The sequence below is a fragment of the Salminus brasiliensis genome, chromosome 20, assembly GCF_030463535.1.
Source record: "Salminus brasiliensis chromosome 20, fSalBra1.hap2, whole genome shotgun sequence".
Classification (NCBI taxonomy): Eukaryota; Metazoa; Chordata; class Actinopteri; order Characiformes; family Bryconidae; genus Salminus; species Salminus brasiliensis.
Window position 1 is genome coordinate 33770810 of NC_132897.1, and position 17731 is coordinate 33788540.

The following is a 17731-nucleotide window of genomic DNA, read 5'->3' on the forward strand; positions in this document are numbered from 1 at the left end:
GACGATTTTTGGCCAGTGTGAGACTTACCTATGAGGTAACCCTACGCACACTGTCATTTACCTGTGTGCTGCTGCTGGAATCACTCTGTAGACGAGCATCCCTCTGCCTGTCTGAGCTACAGCTCTGAGAAGACTGAAAACGGAGGAACAAAGACTCGTGTGAATACAGGACATGTAAGGCAGCGAGTGGACAGACCTACTAGACCTGGCGATCAGTCTGTGTCAGTGCGCCTGAGCAGGAACAGCACAAAACTATGCAGACCGGAATTGCCCACCCCTAATGTAAGGCAACGTCCGGCCACCAGGGGTCAGCACGAGTCGGTAAATAACGGTGTGAACTGTCTTCAGGGGCGCAGAGAGCTTTGGAGGGACTTTCTGACTAAAATGCACTCATCAGACCACCCTTTGAGGACAGACTGGGCGTGGTCTTAATATTCTAATGAACGTGCGTGACCGGCTGTCCTCTAAAATGTGTTTGCGTTACCATGGCCACGAACACAGCCTTGGGGGCTACTGTGGTTCTGATATCGGTAACAGAGTTGCCATCCCATATATAGATAAAGAGGGGGCGGAGCCACGTTAACCTTGTGATTGGTCATGGGATATGACGATGTAAACCTGACCCACTTTTAGGGGGCGCCCATTCCAGATCGAGAGGAGAGCAATACTTGTTAAAGACATTTATTAGACCTTGGGAAAATGGTCATAGGACATACTTTGTACATTTACAATGGGGGCTGAGAGGAGCCAGAGCCAGAATATTTAACTTCCCAGGGTCTTTAAAAGACCCACATTTCTTGGGTCATGGTCCTTCACTTCTCAACAAGTAATTAGGACTGCAGGAGGTGCGTCTGGATACCTCGTTGCTGATGGTGGAATCGCGGTGCAGCATCCTCTGACCGGTGCTGTCCATGCTGGCCCCAGACGAGCACTTGGCCAGGGCCACAGCATGCTGCTCCTTCTCTCTCTGGCGGACGATGGCCTCACATCCTAACCATTCGCTCATCGTCTGCTCATAGCATGCCCGCACCTGGTCGTCCACCTGCAGGGGTCACAGCCAACTCGGGGGTCAGGGGTTTAAGTGGATGCAAGCGATCAGGTCAAAGGTTAATGGGTTCAATGCTGGTTAATTAAACAAAAACTGAAAGACACTGGTCACTTTATGAAGTCCATCTAGTTTATAGCCCCACAATAAAGGTCCACTAACTGCAATACTATATGTGACAGTTACAGACTGCTCGAGCCACCAGGACAAATCTGACCCCTCAAGGCAGGGACTTCACAAGACCTCTAAAGGTGTCCTGCAGCTCTGGCACCAAGATGTCAGCAAAAGATCCCTTAAGTCCTGCCAGTTGCCCTTTCTTGGACAACCTTTTGCAGCTGCTGACCACCCCACAAGACGCTTGGTTCGACCATAACGTCTGACCGTACGTCTTCTGGAGCTTGCTCCAGCCAGTCCAAGTCTTCAGAACATCTGAACATGACTGTAGCAAGGAGCGAAGGTTGGTGGTCTAAAGGGAAGGACCCAAGAATCGCACACTGACCTCTTTTCTGTCGCTCTCGGTCATCCCAAACTGGTAGTGGCCCAGGAGGAAGGGCCAGACCTCCTTACGCAGAGACGGCTCCACGCCTCCGAAGTACACCAGCCGCAGCAGCTCCTTCTCGTCATAAGCCTGCGTGGCATAACTCGGTCAGTTGAACCGCCTTTTTACTTCAACATTCAGAAGAAACAACGAAATGAGCAAGTGTCCCAATACTTTTGTCCATATCGTGTATGTTGCCTAATCAGTGATTCTATAGCTTCTTTGCACCTGCAAGGTCTCACAGGTGGTCTCGGCTCATCACTCATGACTCTGCGAACGTCGAGTCAGTGTGACTCGCTGCCTCAAATGGAGAGATAAACCAATAGAGAGGTTTTTTTTGTGGCGCAGAACAAAGAGATGACTGACGGAGCCCGGTTTGAAAGAGGCGCTTCGTTCCCCATTGTTCAGAAACACTTTGGGAAGATGTCTGCTCTGATGAGACGGCCCAGCGGCTCTGCGTTAGTCATCCGCACATATTGTATGTGTGTGTGACTAATCGCAGCGATGTGTAGAGGGTGATGAATATGCATGAGAGGCGGGAGGAGCAGGCCTGGGGCTCCAGACTGGTGGATCAACGTCTGCGCTGATAAACAGATCAGTTTGGGTGATGGAGCGCAGATACTGTGGGGACATGGGGACGCATGACAATTTTGCAAAGGGTTTTGCCAAGGGAGTGTGTGGCTGAGTACAGCACTGAGTGTATAAACACTATGAGGGCAAAAGTATTGGGACACCTGCTCATTCATGGTTTCTTCTGAAATCAAGGCTATTGAAAAGAGCTTATCCTGCTTATGCTGGAGCAACTGTCTGTACTGAGGGACAAAGGCAAGAGCAGCGTTAGTGAGGTCTGGATGTTGCGTGATCCCCAACCCCACCTCACCTCACTCATCCCTACCTCCCCAATTCATCCCAAAAGTACTGGATCGAGAACCAACCAGACAACGCAGGTCCACTGCTCCACTGGCATTAGGCATGGGGCAGTACTTCTCTACAGGTACTAGACAATCTGTGTGTGTATGTGCATTTGCACATCTGTGTCAGCAATGGGTGCAACTTAAAGTAGCTGTATACAGTCAATAAGAAGGGGTGTCCCCTGGCGTCCCCTGGCGTCCCCTGGCGTACGTACGCTGCAGTCCTGCAGGAATTTGCGCCACACGTCTGCGCTCAGACCCCCGTATGCGTCATGTGGTACATCAGGCTCCACGATGGTGTGATTGACCAGAGCAGACAGGTGGATACGCACCGTGGACAGGTGGCGGCAGTACGCCAGCCCTAAGGGACACAAGCACACACACAGACACGTGCAGGCCTTAGGTTTCAGCAAAAGTGACTGCCAACAGCTACAGGTTACAGGTTGTGTGCGGTGTGTGTGTGTGTCCACAGATGGAGGAGCGCTCCACACGTACATCCATAAAAAGCTCTGGAGATGATCTGATACTTCATGTTGTCGCAGAGGAGCTTCAGAGGGGCTCTGTAAAGGACGACAACGACAGGTTTGGTCATTTGGGGACACAATATTTACTTCCAAATGTGTTCCATCAATACTAATACATCGGCTACAGTGGGTAGCTAACAGGCACCTTCCGTAGAACATATACAGCAAGTAAGTCCGTTCTGGAAGAGAACGGCAAAAGGCTGCAGCAGCTAATGCTAACTGCTAATCTTAGAAATCGTGTAAAATCAGCAAGCTTGGCACCAGAAGGTTGCTGGTTTGATTCCCTGGACTGGGGTGGGGGAGCTATAAAGCAGCTATAAAGGATGGTCTTGTAAGTTTAAGTCATGTATGTTTTTATGGGAACTGTTGGTTACTTGGTAGGGGTGGGGGGGGGGGGGAGAGAGCTGACCTCTCATGGTTGCAGCCATTAGGGGGCGCTCCATCGGAGAAGCTGCCCTGGGAGCAGGAAGAGCAGGAGGACTTCCTCGGTTGCCACAGGGTCGGCCCCTGCTCGATCAACTCTGGAGCAGCTGGAAAACACAATGACAGATCGATTACACGTCTCGACAGTAGGTGCAAGGTGCCAAAGAAGAAAGCTAGGCGCTAGGCGATTAGCCAGAACCCGATTAGTAAACCTGGAGTATTTAGAATCAAGACCCGATTGGTGGAAATTTTGCGATTTAAACAAACGTCTGCACAGAAGGGATGTGCTAGTAACATCTGGTATTCTAATGACCAGGGCCTGACTAGTTCACTACTTGGACAAATGTTTTTGGACACCTGCTTATCAAGGATTAAAAAAAACAGCTTATCTGTCCCGCACCCAGGTCAGTGTCATTGTTTCTAGCTTTAGCCTTGCAGGCGTTTGTTTAATTAGGCCGGCTTTGACCAGGCTCAGGCAAGGGGTCACTGAATTCCACCGCAGAGTGATTACGCCACCAGCGGAAGCGAGCATTAGCGAATGGAAAAGCTTTCGGGAGGGTAAACGTTACAGCCGGGGGAGGCGGGGGACCCTGCTAGCGATCCGTCGGGCGACTGGGGCTCGTTCGGGCAGCTGCAGAAGCGTTTGGGGATCACTACTGTCTGCCGCCTGGGGCTCTGCTGCCTCCCGGTGCTGGGGAACAGGGAGAAAGAGTGGGACAGCACGGTGGCGCCCCCTGGTGGACTGGAAGACTGGGCCACAGTCACTGGAATTGATACATCAATAATGAGGGGCAGCACTGCCATGAAGATGAACAGGGTTGATGTGATGCTTATAAATAAACATAAACATAAACACAGAAATGCATGTGGCATAAGTATAGACAACTGAACTTGAGGGTGGGGATTTAGGCTAATTGGTAGGTGTAGCTCCAGGGTACAGTGGCATGCAAATGCACAGGCTTGAAAACTTGACATTGAGTCCAACAGGAGAGCACGGCCAATAGTGCTCTCTCCGGCTCCGGCTGCTGATGGCATGCTGAAGCAGCATGACCCGGGATTCGAACTCGCGACACCTCTGGTCATAGTGCCAGCGTCCCATAGAAATTTTGAGCAGGAGTGGCCAGACGTTTGCATGCCACTATAAAACACTGGCCTGGTCGGGCACTGATCTACACGCTCACCAAACTCAGACTGGCTGTTGGGGAAGATAATGCGGAAGACGTAATCCGTGGCCTCGTCCTCCTCCTTGTCCGAGACGGAGTCCGTGGATCCCTGGGGGCCTCTCTTCCTCAGCTTAGGAAACACTTTCCCCTGTACAGACACACAAATACACGCTTGACGTCAGCTCAGCAAACCGAAGAACGGAAGGCAAAGAGCCGAAATGTGCTCTGGTAAGTAATTTAGAGTTCTGACGCCCCAAAGACTTCCAAACGACCCGAAGACGTCTAATGGCCCGATTACTCTGAGCCCCTCAGGGCATTTTCATAAGCAGCGGAATTCATTAGCGAGTGCGCAATTTGGTAATATGTGCAGGGAGAGGGGAGATTTCAATTACAGAAAATGTGATGCAGGCAGCTTTGGTCCCGCTCTGACGGCCCGAAGGCGTTTGTCAGCTTTGTGTGAAAAGCAAAGCGGATAATTAAACGTATTTAGTGATTTAGCCGCACTACGGTACTCGCCTGGCTGAGTGCACACTTTTTACAGTCTTGGAATGAATACATGAGCAGCACTGGAAATAAACAGGTGGGCTGATGGCAGTACACTCAAAGGTACACTATATGGACAAAAGTATTGGGACTCCTGCTCATTCACTGCTTCTTCAAGGGTATTAAAAAGGAGTTGATCCTGCTTTTGTTGGAGTAACCGTCTCTACTGTCCAGGGAAGACGGCTTTCTACTAGATTTTGGAGGAGTATTGCTGTGAGGATTTGATAGACCGATCTAAGCTGGGCGATCGTTTGCTTGCTGATCTGCTCCAGAGAGTCCTATTCTATTGGCAGTAATTCTCTACAGCGACTAGACAGTGCTGCACCTTAGTGTCAGCAATATGCGCAACGTACAGTAGCTGAATGCATTATTTAGAAAGAGGTGACCACAAACATTTGGACAGATAGTGTCTCTTTAGGGCCATCCTATCCACCCAGAAGGAGCGAGGCTATAGACGATTTCGTAATGTAATGTTTTGAGAGCGAAGGTGAGATTGGTGACAGTCTAAATCCAGTGTTTGTTAGCCACGTTAGCCTAGCATCTCTTGTTCTAGACTAAAGAAGCACACATCAGATAGTGAATATTACTTGGCTGATTGACGGCATCTGGGGTCAGATTGTATTAATATAATAATATTGGTGGACATGGCCGTGTCCCTTCCTTTGATGTCCAGCTAGCGCAAGACTGACTGACCGACTGACCTTCCCCCTCTGCGACCACAGCGGAGGGTCCAGCTGGCCGTGAGGCAGCAAGCCGTTCTCCAAGCACGACAGGAACTGCAGGAGGTGTCCGCCCCGTGGGAAACGCAGCGGAGGCCTCTGGATGCCGTCCTGACTGACCAGCACCACTGTCCCACCGCTGTCCACTGCAACACACAGACATAACAAACACCGATCAGCCATACCTTTAACACACATCATCAAGGCAGCAAGTGAACAGTCCGTTCTTGAAGATGTGGGGTCAACTGAAGAACCAATCTGTGATGTCCTAGACGAACCTCTCCAAAACCTAAGGCATCAGGTCTTGTGGGGTGTTCCTGGGATGCAGTGGTCAGTACCTACCAAAAGTGCTCCAAGGAAGAAAAACATAGAGGTCCCACGATCTGCCGCTAACATCTGAAGGTGTCCATGTACTACAGGATGCCTTCAGAGGTCCTGTAGTAGAGGACCTCCTCAATGTGTGTTATCAGTGTACCTAATAATACAGTGCCAATGTCATTTATGACCAGCTTCAGCTCAGGGGATGAAATTCAATACCAATTTCTGACCTGAATCAAACCTGAGAATCAGATTAATCTCTGGAAACTGACAAACTGACCGGGCTGGAATGCGATTAAGCTTAACTTCATTTTTCTTCGTTCTTGTCCGTTGCCGTCCCCTGCCACCGAACCATGACCTACAGATCTCTGTCAGCACGTCCAGTATTAAGTTAAAAGGCTCGAAGCAGGGGAAATGAATACGCCTGGACTCCACGTCCGACCCTACAAGACTCGGACGTACTACTCAAACACTGTTAGAAGTTTCAAAGCGTATCGATCAATTCCCGTATTTCCGTGTTCCTCAGCGCAACTCCAGCGACTCCCTAGGCACAACTCCATCCTACCCTACCCCTTACATACGCCCCCGACCCCAAATCCTTCAAGCCCACAACATGGCTTTATGTCCTTCTTGGACAAGTCCCTTTAGGCCTGGTTCCAGTGGTGGGTGTTAGGTTGTGTAGGTAACCCTACTCAAAAGAAGGGTACCCTTGGATCCTCCTGGTGTCTCTCAATGGGGTTCTAGTGGAGCTGATCTATCCCCACGGGGCCTGTCCACCTTGGGTGACCCTACAGAGAGAACGAACTCCCAGTGATTTTGCCCTTAAAAAGTTCATTCAACCACAAGGTGTCCCGAGATCCTTGAAAGAGCCCATGCGACAGGAGGTGCTGCTGGAGTACGGGGTTGCAGGGTCGCTTTTGAGGTGTCCGTCTCCGTCAAGTGGTGCATCTTGTAACATCTCTGTTGTTTGCAGATGATGTGTGGACCTCCCCTGGACGAAAGTGGGATGCTCCTGCCGGGTGAGGGAATAAGACCTTCAAGCACCACAGGATCTCGCTCACAAAGGGGTGGAAAAAGGAACAAGAGCCCGACGAACATCAGCAGAGCTGGAGGCACTGTACTGGTCCGTGGAAGGGACACTCTTGGTCTACTGGTTGTAAGTCTTCATCTTCTCCATATAAGAGGAGCCAGTTGAGGTCGTTTGGGCACCTTATTAGGATGCCCTCTGGTACTGGTACCCACTGGACGGAGGCCATGACGCAGATCCAAAACCCGCTGGAGGTATCCTATGTCACATTTTGAGCTGGGTGTCGATTGCCGAAACAACGAAGATTGGATTGGCCTTATTTCCCTGCCTCCACCATGACCCTCACCAGAAGAAGCAGCCAGAAGATTATGAAAATGTTACCGGTATAAAAAAACACACAAACCTCATAACTGGAGCTCAAGAAAGGAAATGAAATTCAATTTAAGCGAATGAAACCTAAACCCTCGTCTATCTCGGAGGGGCTGATGTTGATGGCACCCATCCTGTCCAAATATTTTCTGCCTCTTAATCTGAGAGAAGTGGCTTTAAATGCGCTAACAGCAATTCCTGCCTACGCTGTGTTGGCCGGGTGGAATAAGGCAAGTGATAATTGCGGATTTAAAGCTGTGAATCTGAGAGAGACCCAAGGGGTTTCATTAAGCCAACGCAGCTTGATTCATACATCTCCTCCTGCTCCTCCGGGGTTCTAGCCGAATCCTCTCGAAACCCTCTGAAGCAACACGTTTCTTTGGGTGCTTTTCACGGACCATGGGCAAGGCATGGCAGTTTCATAGCCTTCCCAGCCAACATGCTCATGTGGGAAAACGTGGGCTAGGTGGGTTCCATGTGGGCATGGGCCTGTACCATCCTAATCTCACATGGGTCCCATCCCTGACCCTGGTGGGACCCTATTGGGCATCCATATATGGAGCCAACATGGAACCCAGTTGACATAACCATGCCATTCCCATGCCAAAGCAGGTGACATCCTGATCTCACTAACTTTAACGCTCTTGATGCTGAATGCAATCAAATCCTCACAGCAATGCTCCTCCAAAATCAAGTAGAAAGCCTTCTTCCCTGGACAGTAGAGACAATTGTAAGGGCTGGCTCCAGAACTAGGCCGTCTCCGGCCACCGGAGGGAGGCAATGGGTGGCTTCTGGAGCCAATCAAGCCCAAAGTCCAACACCTGGACAAAGGGCTTTATGAGGGGAGAACACAGAGACACAATGCTGTGTCTTTGTCTCTAGTTTGGGCCACGAGATAACAGCCCATAACGGTAGAGAGTTGAATTTTTATGCCCCTCCTCAGCTTCACTCTTGAGTCTGTTATTTCTTCATTAGTTCAATAATTTTCTTATGTGGGGAGGAAACCAGTGTCCTTACCATCTTTGTCTCTCTTTCTTTTTGTCCCTTTGTCTTTGGGAAACCTCTTTCTGGAAGAAAACCAGTGTCCTCCCCATTTTTGTCTCTCCTTTTGTCCCTTTCCTCTTTTTAGAACCCAGTTACTTTATTTCTGTGGGGATGAAACCAGTATATTCCCCATCTTTTTGTTTGTCCCCTTGTCTTTAGGAAATTTCTTTAAGGAGGAAACCAATGTCCTCCTGTCTTTGTCTCTTTCTGTTGGTCCATTTGTCTTTGGGAAATCTCTTTCTGGAGGAAACCAGTGTCCTCCCTATCTTTGTCACTCTTTCTTTTTGTCTATTTGTCATTGGGAAACCTCTTTCTGGAAGACAGAAAGAGGTTCTGTCTTCCAGAACCCCCATCTTTGTCTCTCTTTTTGTCCCTTTCCTCTTTTTTTGGAACTCCAGTTACTTTTCTTCTGTGGGGAGGAAACCAAGCAATGACCAACACCTCCCAAGTTTGATTCCTTCTCTGGGTGAGCCGTTACATTAACGCCCTTAATTTTGGAAGAAGCAATAAATGAGCAGGTGTCCCAATACTTTTGTCTCAAACACCTGCAACCAGTAACAGGTCATACTCCTGTTTATTTGATTTTTCCACAGAAGTATTTCTTTAAAATCGGGATCGGGGACATTCCTACTAACCGGTAACAGCGATACGACCTCTGTCATGGCATGTTACTTGCATGGTTATGTCAATGTTGTGCAGCAGGGTTTCTAGTGAAGTCTTACTGTTGTTTTCTGGTGTAACTTACCCTGCTGGTGACAGTGCAGATACACAATCTCCTCCAAACGAATAGTCATGGCGTAGTCCCAGTACACACTGCAGGAAAGCAGCAGAGCGCACAGTCAATAACATCCAACCTGATTAAATTGCAATAACACCAGATCATGTTATCAATATCCATTTCTCGTAAAGTGAGAGACCACTATGTGACCGATGAGTGAGCCCTTGAACGATCTCCTGTTGGCTCATCTTGACAAATTGATTAAATCTCAAAATCAGATCAGCCTCGCCACACCATTAAACTTAAAACTTGCAGTTAGCACAATGCTAACAGATAGCTATAGCCCTGGTTCTAGCACAGAAGACAATATACAATCACAAAATCTGGAACAAAGTCCAGCACCACTAAGGGAGCCAGGCCATGCTAACACCTCGGTAGTTGGGGCCCCATCCTTACAGCCCAACTTAACCTCACATGGGTACCATCTAGCACCCATATGGAGGGCATAACCCAGATAGGGCCCATGTTTTTAACCCCTCCTGGTGGGCATCAATATGTTCCCAGTTGGACTACCCATAAAGGCCCCATGTGGACATGTTAGCTGCGTAGGGTTTAAAAGGTTAACGGTGATTTAAAGCATGAGAACTAATTATTTTCAGAATTTAACATATTGACCCCTCCTTCCACCCTGGAAATGACCCCTATGACTAGCAGTGTTGTGACTGGTGGACACCTAGCAACACCAACCCGCTGGACTGAAGTCATGTGGGAAAGTATCACTGCGGTAAGGAGGGAGTTACTGCTGAGTATCAGCAGGGATACAGGCCATGAATGCATCCCGGGTGATAGTGTTGGGCAACAAGCCCATTAATTCCGGGCCTCACCTCTTCTCATAGTCCAGGTCTCCCACAGAGCCGTTCATCAGCTGATTGGGCGTCCACTTCAGTGCCATAGCTTCGGCCGTCTGGTGCAGAGAGAGGTACCCTGGGATCGCCTCCATGTCGTCCCTCTGAGAAAGCGACAGCAGGACAACCAGGTTTTAAAAGCAGCAGCCTAGAGCGTTCTGAATCCTGACGCTATGAACTTGCAGCGAAATCTCCAAGCCTGATCAAAAACCATCTGAAAAATGGCGGCATCCATAAATGTAGGCCACACAGCGCGTTGTATAACCATTCCTTTCGCCAGCCCTTCTAAGGTTACCGCTGGATGAATGATGCAGCTGTTCTGCCATTCATTATTCATCATTTGTACCGCACTGGAAGATGCTCATTTGCCGTCGTGCTCGTGCTTTCATTATTAATGGCTCTGTGGGAGGGAGAGGAACGGAGCTCGGCTGACAGATGTTTGTGGTTGTACTCATTTAATGTGAATGATTTTTTGTGTGTGAATAGTGCACCGATTTCTGCCTGAGAGCTTGGTGTGGAGTCTGCTTGAGATTTTGTGTTATGAGAAGGGTGTTCTGTACGTCTGATTGAAGGTGTAGTCCGATTGATTTTGTGTGAATGGTGTCTGGCAGAATGAGGTGTCAAAGGCTGGCTGGTCAATGTAGCCTTGCACAGAGGTGGCTGGGTTGGCTGTTGTTGCTGTCTGAGGGATGGATGGTTTTGCGGGTGTAGCTGTGTCTGAGTGATGGATGCTGTTGGTGTAACTGTGTCTGAGGGATGGATGTGTTGGTGTAACTGTGATGGATGGTGTTGCTGGTGTAACTGTCTGAGGAATGGATGGTGTTGCTGGTGTAACCGTGTCTGAGGGATGGATGTGTTGGTGTAACTGTGTCTGAGAGATGAATGTGCTGCTGGTGATCACTGTGCTGGTGTAACCATGTCTGAGGGATGGATGTGTTGGTGTAACTGTGTCTGAGTGATGGATGTGTTGGTGTAACTGTGTCTGAGAGATGTATGCTGTTGGTGTAACTGTGTCTGAGAGATGAATGCTGTTGGTGTAACTGTGTCTGAGAGATGAATGCTGTTGGTGTAACTGTGTCTGAGAGATGAATGCTGTTGGTGTAACTGTGTCTGAGTGATGGATGCTGTTGGTGTAACTGTGTCTGAGTGATGGATGTGTTGGTGTAACTGTGTCTAAGAGATGAATGCTGTTGGTGTAACTGTGTCTGAGTGATGAATGTGTTGGTGTAACTGTGTCTAAGAGATGAATGCTGTTGGTGTAACTGTGTCTGAGTGATGAATGTGTTGGTGTAACTGTGTCTAAGAGATGAATGCTGTTGGTGTAACTGTGTCTGAGTGATGAATGTGTTGGTGTAACTGTGTCTAAGAGATGAATGCTGTTGGTGTAACTGTGTCTGAGAGATGTATGCTGTTGGTGTAACTGTGTCTGAGGGATGTACGTATTACCGGCTGTACAAGGACGTTGTTCTTGCCGAAAAGCAGCGTGGCTCGTGAGTTCTGGTGCAGTGACTCCACGTAGTCCCTTGCAGAAGGTGATGGAGATGGGCGTTCATCCATGCTGCTGCTGGAATGCCTCTTCTGAATCTGCATGCACATAAATAATAAAACCTAAATGTGAGGCAGTGCAGCATATGCAGTTCCCTTCAGCAAAAAAAAAAAGAAACATAAAAGTACACTCATATTTACACACAGGCGTCACTCTTGCTCTGCTTCATCATCTACTGACTCTGCGTTATAGAAGTGTGGGTAATGGTGCATTAGAGAACAAACTGCATGAGGTCTCATATAATATCTGTCCATCTCTGGCCCCAAGCCACGTTCTGCTGTGTGTCCGCCCCGTTGCCATGGCCACCGGGTTTTAAGAAGTGATGTGCACTGCCAGGGAGGTTGTTATGGAGCGAGGGAAGAACAGCAGGAGGAGAGAAACTCTCCAAAGAGGAGTAGAAGACGGAGAGACCCTCAAAGCATACAAAATGATCAAACTCCCTTGAGCAAGACGCAGGAAAATGGAAAAAAGTATTTGGACGTCCTCAGAATGAGTGTAGAAACATGCAGCTGATTATTATACAGTCCGACATGTACGCTAGGTGGAAGTCATCCTAGCTTAGGGAAAAGCTACATAACCATAGACGTGAATACACACGACTGACCAGCTAAACTAGTCAGATTTGGGTACATAGTTAGTTAGCTACCTCAGGAAGCAATTAGCAATTAGCTATATATCATAGCTAAAAGCTTTGATTTAAAGGTTTAGGAATACACTAGGTTGACTAGCTAAACTGGTCATATTTTAGCTACTTTAGTAAGCTAACTTACTATTACTTACGTTACTAACTTTTAAAGGTTTAGGAATACACTAAATTGATGAGCTAAACTAGTCATATTTTAGCTACTTTAGTTAAGCTACCTTACTATTAGTTACATTACTAATATTATCTAGAAAATCGTAGCTAAAGGCTTTGATTTACACGTTAAAGAATACTGAAGACTGATCAGCTGAACTGGTTATAGTTTAGTATATAGTTGGTTAGCTACCACATTACTATTAATTACAAAACTCCAGCTAAAGGCTTTGATTTAAAGGTTTAGAAACATTTTTAGGTAAATTTCTGACTCCGGCAGGAAATACTAAGAGGAGACACTCCTGTGGGCTTTCACTGATCTTCAGTGGAGTAGCACATTTGCCGCACTGCCTCTCACCACATCAACAAAAGCCAAACACATAAACAGCCTCACCGCAGCTGCCTTTACACCCACAAATGAACCGCTAATTGTGCTTTTTTACGCAATAAGAGAAGCTTATTTCTCGAAGACTGATCTGTAGGATCCCACATGTCCGTAAAGATCTCAGCAACGAAGACGAGAGAGCAGACTTTAAAAGAGACGGACTCGATTGTGGCCGCGGGTGAAATCCTGTGCAGGCCAGAGAGGAGACTGAATTCAATTGGATTATCCAAGAGACTGACCTTATCAGCTGTTAGTAGGTGTCCATCAACGGTAAATTGCGTACAGTCTATTCTCCATCAGACCCGTTTAAAATGCCTGACACTGCATGCCTTCGTGTGGTTAAGCTCTATTTTGCTGTAATTGAAGTGGAAGAATTGGCTTAGGCAGCAGGTTTCGAAGCACGGATCTCATTTGCTTTTCATGTTAACCAGATTGAATTTGTGTACTTTGACAAGCTCAAGGCAATTTGCTACAGGCCATTAAGATACAAATCGTAGCTCAAACCCGGTGCCAGATCTGTAGGGAAATCTGGGTTTTTAGCTACAGGTCTTGGATACTAACAAACAGGATATAGCTGTTAGGTCTTAGTGTTGGGTATATTGTGTATAGTGCTGGGTGTACTGTGTTTGATTGGTACTGAGTACGATGTGTGGTGGGTTGTAGACGGCTGTTTATAGTTTGTAAGGGTTTTGCAGTGCTAAGTATAGTGTGCTGGATGTAGAGTGTTGGGTAATGCATATAGCATGTTGGATTTAGTATGTTGAGTGCGGAGCGTTGGGTGTAATGTGTAGGGTATAGTGTGTAATGTATTTGGTATTGGATGCAGAGTGGAAATAGAGTGTTGGAAATGAAGTTCAGTGCTCCGGGAACAATGTGTTGGATGTAGAATGTTGCGTGGGTATATATATATATATCTGTATGTTGAGTGTTGGACATCGTGTTGGGTATGATGTACTGGATATAGGTTATAATGGCTGGGTAGTGTGCTAGGTATAGCGTGTAGTGTGTTTGGCAGTGTATTGGACATTGATTGTAAAGTACTGTGTGTAGTTACTTGGTATAGTTTGTAGTGTGTTGGGTATAGCGTGTAGTGTGTTTGGCAGTGTATTGAACACTGATTGTAAAGTACTGTGGGTAGTCTACTTGGTATAGTGTGTTGGGTATAGCGTGTAGTGTGTTTGGCAGTGTATTGGACATTGATTGTACAGTACTGTGTGTGGTCTACTGGATTTAGTGTGTTTGGCAGTGTATTGGACATTGATTGTACAGTACTGTGTGTGGTCTACTGGATTTAGTGTGTTTGGCAGTGTATTGGACATTGATTGTACAGTACTGTGTGTGGTCTACCGGATTTAGTGTGTTTGGCAGTGTATTGGACATTGTATAGTTCTGTGTGTGGTCTACTGGGTATAGCGTGTAGTGTGTTTGGCAGTGTACTGGACATTGATTGTACAGTAATGTGTGTAGTCTACTGGGTATAATGTGTTGGGTATAGCGGGTAGTGTGTTTAGCAGTGTATTGGACGTTGTAAAGTACTGTGTGTAGTCTACTGGGTATAGTGTGTTGGGTATAGCGTGTAGTGTGTTTGGTAGTGTATTGGACATTGTAAAGTACAGTGTGTAGCCTACTGTGTATATAGTGTTGAGTGTACTGTGTTGGGTAGTGTATTGGACATTGATTGTAAAGTACTGTGTGTATTCTACTGGGTATAGTGTGTTGGCTAGTGTATTGGACATTGATTGTAAAGTGCAGTGGGTAGTCTACTGTGTATAGTGTTGAGTGTACTGTGTTGGGTAGTGTATTGGACATTGTAAAGTACTGTGTGTAGTCTACTGGGTATAGTGTGTTGGTATAGTGTGTAGTGTGTTGGGTAGTGTATTGGACATTGTAAAGTACTGTCTGTAGTCTACTGGGTATAGTGTTGGGTGTTGGGTTATTGGATTTTGACTGTAAAGTACTGTGTGTAGTCTACTGGGTATAGTGTTGGGTGTACTGTGTTGGGTAGTGTATTGGACATTGTAAAGTACTGTGTGTAGTCTACTGGGTATAGTGTTGGGTGTACAGTGTTGGGTAGTGTATTGGACATTGTAAGGTACTGTGTGTAGTCTACTGGGTATAGTGTTGGGTGTTGGGTTATTGGATTTTGACTGTAAAGTACTGTGTGTAGTCTACTGGGTATAGTGTTGGGTGTACTGTGTTGGGTAGTGTATTGGACATTGTAAAGTACTGTGTGTAGTCTACTGGGTATAGTGTTGGGTGTACTGTGTTGGGTAGTGTATTGGACATTGTAAGGTACTGTGTGTAGTCTACTGGGTATAGTGTTGGGTGTACTGTGTTGGGTAGTGTATTGGACATTGTAAGGTACTGTGTGTAGTCTACTGGGTATAGTGTTGGGTGTACTGTGTTGGGTAGTGTATTGGACATTGTAAGGTACTGTGTGTAGTCTACTGGGTATAGTGTTGGGTGTACTGTGTTGGGTAGTGTATTGGACATTGTAAGGTACTGTGTGTAGTCTACTGGGTATAGTGTTGGGTGTACAGTGTTGGGTAGTGTATTGGACATTGATTGTAAAGTACTCTGTGTAGTCTACTGGGTATAGTGTTGGGTATCGTTTGTTGGGTCTATAACTGGTGTAACGACAGTCTCTTGTACAGTATCATCTTCTGGCTTTCTGGCTTGTCCACTCACACAGAGGGCAGGTCTCTTGGTGGGCGAGTCCTGCCTGTAGTGGGCGCTGTGGATCCTGTGCCTTTGCACCAGTTCATCAGCCGAAGGGTCCGTCCAGAAATGGTCAGCCGTCTTCATCTTGGTGTACTCCAACGCACACGGGCCCACTGGGGTAGAGGGGTAATGAGTATTAGGACATTAGTCAATAATTAATGGAAAACAAACTGACAGGAAACTGAATGAAGCTGATACCTAACAACGAGGCCAGGATGGGGCCGTCCACCGGGTCCATCAGAACCGCTTCTTTTTCATAAAACTTACTGAAACCACGAATCAAAGTCAGTCAAATACAAAAATACCACAGGAATAAACGCTAAAATGACCAGTTGTCTCGGCTCTGACCATCCCTCCTCCAACTTGATGGCAATTGTCAGGAGCGTCCAGACTTTGTGTCCTTAGATATGATATGTCCACATGACTACATCCCTGTCTCATTACAGTGCTTTCCCGTAAAAAGTAGCTGAAGCATAATTAAATGTTTCCACCCCGTCCCCTACCTGCTGTTCTCCACCAGGTACAGGACGATTTTGTCCAGCACCTTCTCAATCAGAGCCGTGCGGATCCACAGGTGCCGGCCGGCCTGCGTGGAGAGGCTGGGCAGTTTGGGAAGCTTGCGTGAACTGTCGCACGAAAGTGTCTGACTGCGCCTGAGGAGGGGGAGAAGGGGAGGGGGAGACAAGAAGAAATGAAGAAAAGAAGAAAGAAAGGAAGGAAGAAAGGAAGGAAAAAAAGAAGAAAAGAAAGAAAAAAAATTAAAAAAGAAGAAAGATGAAACGAGTCAAGAAAATATGAAAGGAAGGAAGAAAGGAAAGAAGGAAGAAAGGAAGAAAAGAAGAAAAGAAGAAAGGAAAGAAGTAGAAAAAGGAAGAGAGGAAAAAAGTTAAAAGAAAAGTAAGAAAAGAACAAAGAAAGAAAGATGAATGGAAGTAAGAAAAGATGAAAGGAAGAAAGAAAGAAGAAAGGATGAGAGGAAAAAAAAAACAAATGAAGAAAGAAAAGATGAAAGGAAGAAAGAAGGAAAGAAAGGAAGGAAGGAAGAAAAAGATGAAAGAAAAGATGAAAGGAAGAAAGAAAGAGGAAAGGATGAGAGGAAAAAAAACAAATGAAGAAAGAAAAGATGAAAGGAAGAAAGAAGGAAAGAAAGGAAGGAAGGAAGAAAAAAAGATGAAAGAAAAGATGAAAGGAAAAAAAAAAGAAGAAAGGATGAGAGGAAAAAAAGAAAGATGAAAGGAAGAAAGAAAAGATGAAAGAAAAGAAGAAAGGAAGTGTCTCAGTCTTTGATGCTACAGAAACTGAAGGATTACATACTTGGATGAAAGGCTGCTTTTTGCCTGGTTACAATTACAGCTAAATTGGCTGAAAGCTTTAGTGCACATATTCCACTGGAGCGTTAGAGAAAGCAGAGGCTGACATGAACACACACACACACACAGCACACTAAAAAACTGTCACAGTAATTTCCTAGTAAATTGGCTAAACTGCAGTCGTGTCATCTAACTGTGGTACAGAGTGATTTAAAGATGGTGGCCCAAATCCCAACCCTGCATCCTTAGCAACCAACTGCAGCGTTGCAGCTATATGAAGTCGTGCTGAAGGACGAACAGCGGCGTGCAAAAGTTTGGACATCCCTGGTCAACATGCCTGTACCTGACGGGAATACTTACGTGAGTAGAAGAATTCTTTTTTTTCTTTCTTTTAAAGGTACACTGTATACTAAACACATACACTATGTGTCCAAAAGTTTGTGGACACCCCTTCTAATCAATGCATTCGGCTACTTTGAGCTGCACCCACTGCTGGCACAAATGTGTGAATGCGCACACACACACACACACACATACACAGCTTGTCTAGATGGGGTACCCTTTATTTGGGAATGAACAGGTGTCCCAATACTTTTGTCCGTATGCTGTAAAATCTTAAGGGCGTGGCTGGTTTCTCACTTGTTGTCGAGGAGCTGCTCCAGTTCCTGGGCTTTGCGGCAGAGCTCCTCGGCTGGGGGGAAGCTCTTCCCCACTTTAGTGAAGAGA

General features: G+C 46.7%; 1 protein-coding gene across 1 annotated transcript in view; it reads right to left on the reverse strand.

Annotated features, from left to right (window-relative positions):
- sgsm1a (small G protein signaling modulator 1a) overlaps window positions 1-17731 on the reverse strand; it is a 57509-nt gene that overhangs the window by 9401 nt on the left and 30377 nt on the right. Inside the window, exons 4-18 of the mRNA XM_072664452.1 lie at window positions 17645-17731; window positions 16199-16348; window positions 15894-15961; window positions 15663-15808; window positions 11694-11831; window positions 10227-10351; window positions 9370-9437; window positions 5849-6012; window positions 4623-4752; window positions 3428-3548; window positions 2990-3054; window positions 2710-2855; window positions 1545-1673; window positions 860-1042; window positions 62-133 (exon numbers count right to left, since the gene is read on the reverse strand). The exon at window positions 17645-17731 is cut by the window's right edge and continues 76 nt beyond it. Of these exons, the coding sequence (XP_072520553.1) occupies window positions 62-133; window positions 860-1042; window positions 1545-1673; window positions 2710-2855; window positions 2990-3054; window positions 3428-3548; window positions 4623-4752; window positions 5849-6012; window positions 9370-9437; window positions 10227-10351; window positions 11694-11831; window positions 15663-15808; window positions 15894-15961; window positions 16199-16348; window positions 17645-17731 (1792 nt within the window). The remainder of the gene's footprint in view (window positions 1-61; window positions 134-859; window positions 1043-1544; window positions 1674-2709; window positions 2856-2989; window positions 3055-3427; window positions 3549-4622; window positions 4753-5848; window positions 6013-9369; window positions 9438-10226; window positions 10352-11693; window positions 11832-15662; window positions 15809-15893; window positions 15962-16198; window positions 16349-17644) is intronic.